General features: G+C 32.8%; 1 protein-coding gene across 1 annotated transcript in view; it reads left to right on the forward strand.

Annotated features, from left to right (window-relative positions):
- Positions 1–495: 495 nt before the first annotated feature.
- The window catches only part of LOC106473830 (receptor-type tyrosine-protein phosphatase N2-like), a 26,172-nt gene continuing 22,589 nt past the window's right edge, over positions 496–4,078 (forward strand). The window contains exon 1 of the mRNA XM_013934505.2: positions 496–632. Coding sequence (XP_013789959.2) covers positions 511–632 — 122 coding nt within the window. The 5' untranslated portion in view covers positions 496–510. The remainder of the gene's footprint in view (positions 633–4,078) is intronic.

Consider the following 4,078-nt stretch of genomic DNA (forward strand, 5'->3'; position numbering starts at 1 on the left):
CGCACCACAGATATTGAAACCCAGTGTTTAGCGCCGAGACACTGGGGGAGAGAACATGGATTAGTTATTATATGTAGAACGGTTAAAATTTTTTATTTTTTTCTAAATTAGATATATTATCACTTTATTTACAAACTAGTGCCCTTTCACAACCTCCACACGCATATACTTCAAGAAGATCTTTAGAAATATAAAATAAATTATAAGTTTGATTGTAACGTGAAAATTGGACCCATCGATGGAAGGCCCGGTATGTTCTGTTAAGATAAGGTGGTATTATAAAAACTTGTGTAGTTTACCAGAAGGTTGTAATTATTTTACGCAAAATATTATGTTTTAATCAAATTGTTCAAGCATCGGGAATGAAGATAAACTTTTAGAAGACTGAATATAGAAAATTATTAATAATTTTGATCAATTTCATCAAAACTTTCATCCTAAATAAGAAGTTTTTTGATAGAAGTATTAAGAACGTGACGTTATTGTAACTAGGACTTATGTCGACAGCGAATGGCGAGTAAGACCAATGATAAACCAGAACCTGTCCACCAATCACCGAAAAGAATCAGCAGTTTGTCCCAAAGTGAGCCATCTCAACCAAGTCCTTCCAGTCGATCGTCCACTTCTTCATGGTGAGATTATCTTCTACGTTGCTCTTGTCTATCTTTCCCATCTTCCTGAATGTTATTATTATTTTTCTACCCTTGTCTTTCATCCTCTTCTTTTGGTCTTGTTTTTACATCAGTGATTTTCCTGTTTATCTAACGTCTTATTGTTCATAGATTCTATTTTCCTCTGGTAAAACAACAAAACAAATAATGGCTTTGTGTTCTCTGATCATGCTATTCTTCCTATTAGTAGTTATTAAATTTGTTGTTCTTGTACATGACATCTTTCCCACGAGGATAAACTTTTCTTATTATAATCAAATGATTACTTACTTATGTCTCGTTGTTTTGCTGTTATTGTTTTTATTTACTTTTTCCTCACAAGAATAGCTACTTTGTTCACCTTTCTTTATAAAATAGCTTTTTTTTACCTTTTCTTCACAATCGTGGCAACTTTGTTATCTTTTCTTCACAATCGTGGCAACTTTGTTATCTTTTCTTCAGAAAAATAACTGCTTTGTTCACTTTTCTTCAGAAAAATAACTGCTTTGTTCAATTTTCTTTAGAAAAACAACTGCTTTGTTCACTTTTCTTCAGAAAAATAGCTACTTTGTTCACTTTTCTTCAGAAAAATAACTGCTTTGTTCACTTTTCTTCAGAAAAATAACTGCTTTGTTCAATTTTCTTTAGAAAAACAACTGCTTTGTTCACTTTTCTTCAGAAAAATAGCTACTTTGTTCACTTTTCTTCAGAAAAATAGTTACGTTGTTCACTTTTCAGAAAAATAGCTACGTTGTTCACTTTCAGAAAAATAGCTACTTGTTCACTTTTCATCAGAAAAATAGCTACGTTGTTCACTTTTCATCAGAAAAATAGCTACATTGTTCACTTTTCAGAAAAATAGCTACATTGTTCACTTTTCAGAAAAATAGCTACATTGTTCACTTTTCAGAAAAATAGTTACGTTGTTTGCTTTTCTTCATAAAAATAGTTACGTTGTTCACTTTTCAGAAAAATAGCTACGTTGTTTGCTTTTCTTCAGAAAAATAGCTACGTTGTTCACTTTTCAGAAAAATAGCTACGTTGTTTGCTTTTCCTCAGAAAAATAGCTACATTGTTTGCTTTTCTTCAGAAAAATAGTTTTAAGAAAGAGTGCAAATTATGGTTTACTGGTTCACACTGTTTTAGATTTATTTTCGATCTTTCTATTTTATTTAAAAAGTTATTAAGTTTTCGTTTTTATTGATGGTTCAAGCTGTTTTAGATTCCTTTTCTCTCTCTTATTCGGAAATGGATGAATTGTTCTTAATCAGTCTGATTAAATTATTCTTTAGTTGTTGAAACTGTCTCGAATTTACTTTGTATATTTCTGTTCCATTCCGAAGTTTACAAAATTAGTCTTTATTGATCCAGTTTTTACGTTACTTAATCTTTGATCCTGCCCCCCAGTGGCACAGCGGTATGTCTGCGGACTTAGAACGCTAGAATGCGGGTTTCGATACCTGTGGTTGGCAGAGCACAGATAGCCCATTGTGTAGCTTTGTGCTTAAATTCAAAAGACACACACAAAACACACAGTCTTTGATCCTTCTTTAATGCACTAATCTTTGCTAATTTGAGCTGTTTAAAATTTAACGTAGGATCGTTTGTTTCATTCATATACGTTCAGGATATTCTTTACTGATTCAAAGTGTTTTAGACTTTAAAAAATTATTATTAACATTACTTCTTGTATCTTTTCAAACTTTAATTAACCTGTTTATTTCTATTTTATGTTCTCACAAGTATCAGTTATTTACCAAAAAAGTATTTATTAACGTGTCTGACAAATCAGCATATCAAATGTGGTTTCAGTTTGCGTCGTTCTGGCCTACATTCGTAAGAAATAATTGAACAGTTAAAAAATATTTTTTAAAAGTTGCAGTATAACTACATCTTGTATATTCCATTTATACTTACAAATTCACGAAACATAACTATAAAAAACACATTAAATGTAATTATCTCTGCGCTTCACGTTTTCTAAGTGACTTTCTGTCGCATTTGCTAAATGTAATTATTCCTGCGCTTCAAGTTTTCTATGTGACTTTTCTGTCGCGTTCGCTAAATGTAATTATTACTGCGCTTCACGTTTTCTATGCGACTTTTCTGTCGCGTTCGCTAAATGTAATTATTCCTGCACTTCACGTTTTCTATGTGACTTTTCTGTCGCGTTCGCTAAATGTAATTATCTCTGCGCTTCACGTTTTCTAACTGCAAATGCAAAAATATAAATGTGATTCAATTGTAAAAAGTATAAATTTTCACCCACAGCTAAAAATTATTATTTATCTTTCATTGACTTCACACAGCGTTGTATATTTCTTCATGCAGCGAAACTCATTTTCTTACGATTTTCTGTGTTTGTAAAATCATATTTACAATCTTCACTTGTTAATTTTATCGAGATAAACTTATGCCAACATTGATATGCTTTTAGATTTAAAGGGTTGTCATTAAAGAAATAAACCCCATTGCCTCTGTACAATGAAATGTGAAACTCTGTAGAAAAAGAAATATAGAAGCTGGATTTATTTGCTCCTGGTTTTGAAAATTTAATGCCATCTTGTGTGTTATATGACGTTAAAGCTTTTGAAAAGTCTTTCAGGAAATGAAAAATATTCTACTTTGTATCCGCTTAGAAAATGTTGGTGTTCCGAGTCCTCAGGCGTTTTTTTTTTTTGGCCCTATTTCCTATACTGAGGGCATTTGTGTCTAATATTGTAATGCGTATTAATTCGTCATTTGGTCAGTCTCTTCACATGGTCATAAGCTAAAGTTTTTTTTTCTTCTTCCTTGGGGAAAATCCTTTTTTCCCGTTAACCAGGATGTGTCTCTACTAGAGATAATTCAAATAGCTGAAGAGCTGAAAGACTAATATGATAATACTATGTATAAACATATGTTTGTGTCAAGCTATTTTATCTATAAGTCTACTTCGTAGAAACATGTTTGCGTCCAGATATAAAACTTATTGTCTATATTTGTAGTCTGATAAGTCTGTAGGCTTACGGATTTCAATACTCGCGATGGGCAGAGAACCCATTGTGTAGCTTTGTGCTTAATAATAATAAAATATATTTTTCCCTTCGTCTGCCGTAAGTTAAGCCCCCCAGTGGCACAGCGGTATGTCTGCAGAATTACAACGCTAGAAACCGGGTTTCGATACCCGTGGTGGGCAGAGCACAGATAGCCCATTGTGTAGCTTTGTGCTTAATAATAATAAAATATATTTTTCCCTTCGTCTGCCGTAAGTTAAGCCCCCCAGTGGCACAGCGGTATGTCTGCAGAATTACAACGCTAGAAACCGGGTTTCGATACCCGTGGTGGGCAGAGCACAGATAGCCCATTGTGTAGCTTTGTGCTTAATTACAAACAAACAAACCGTAAGTTATATCAAAACATATGTATAATTTTGTGAACGTATTCGT

Source organism: Limulus polyphemus, unplaced genomic scaffold (assembly GCF_000517525.1).
Source record: "Limulus polyphemus unplaced genomic scaffold, Limulus_polyphemus-2.1.2 Scaffold6539, whole genome shotgun sequence".
Lineage (NCBI taxonomy): Eukaryota > Metazoa > Arthropoda > Merostomata > Xiphosura > Limulidae > Limulus > Limulus polyphemus.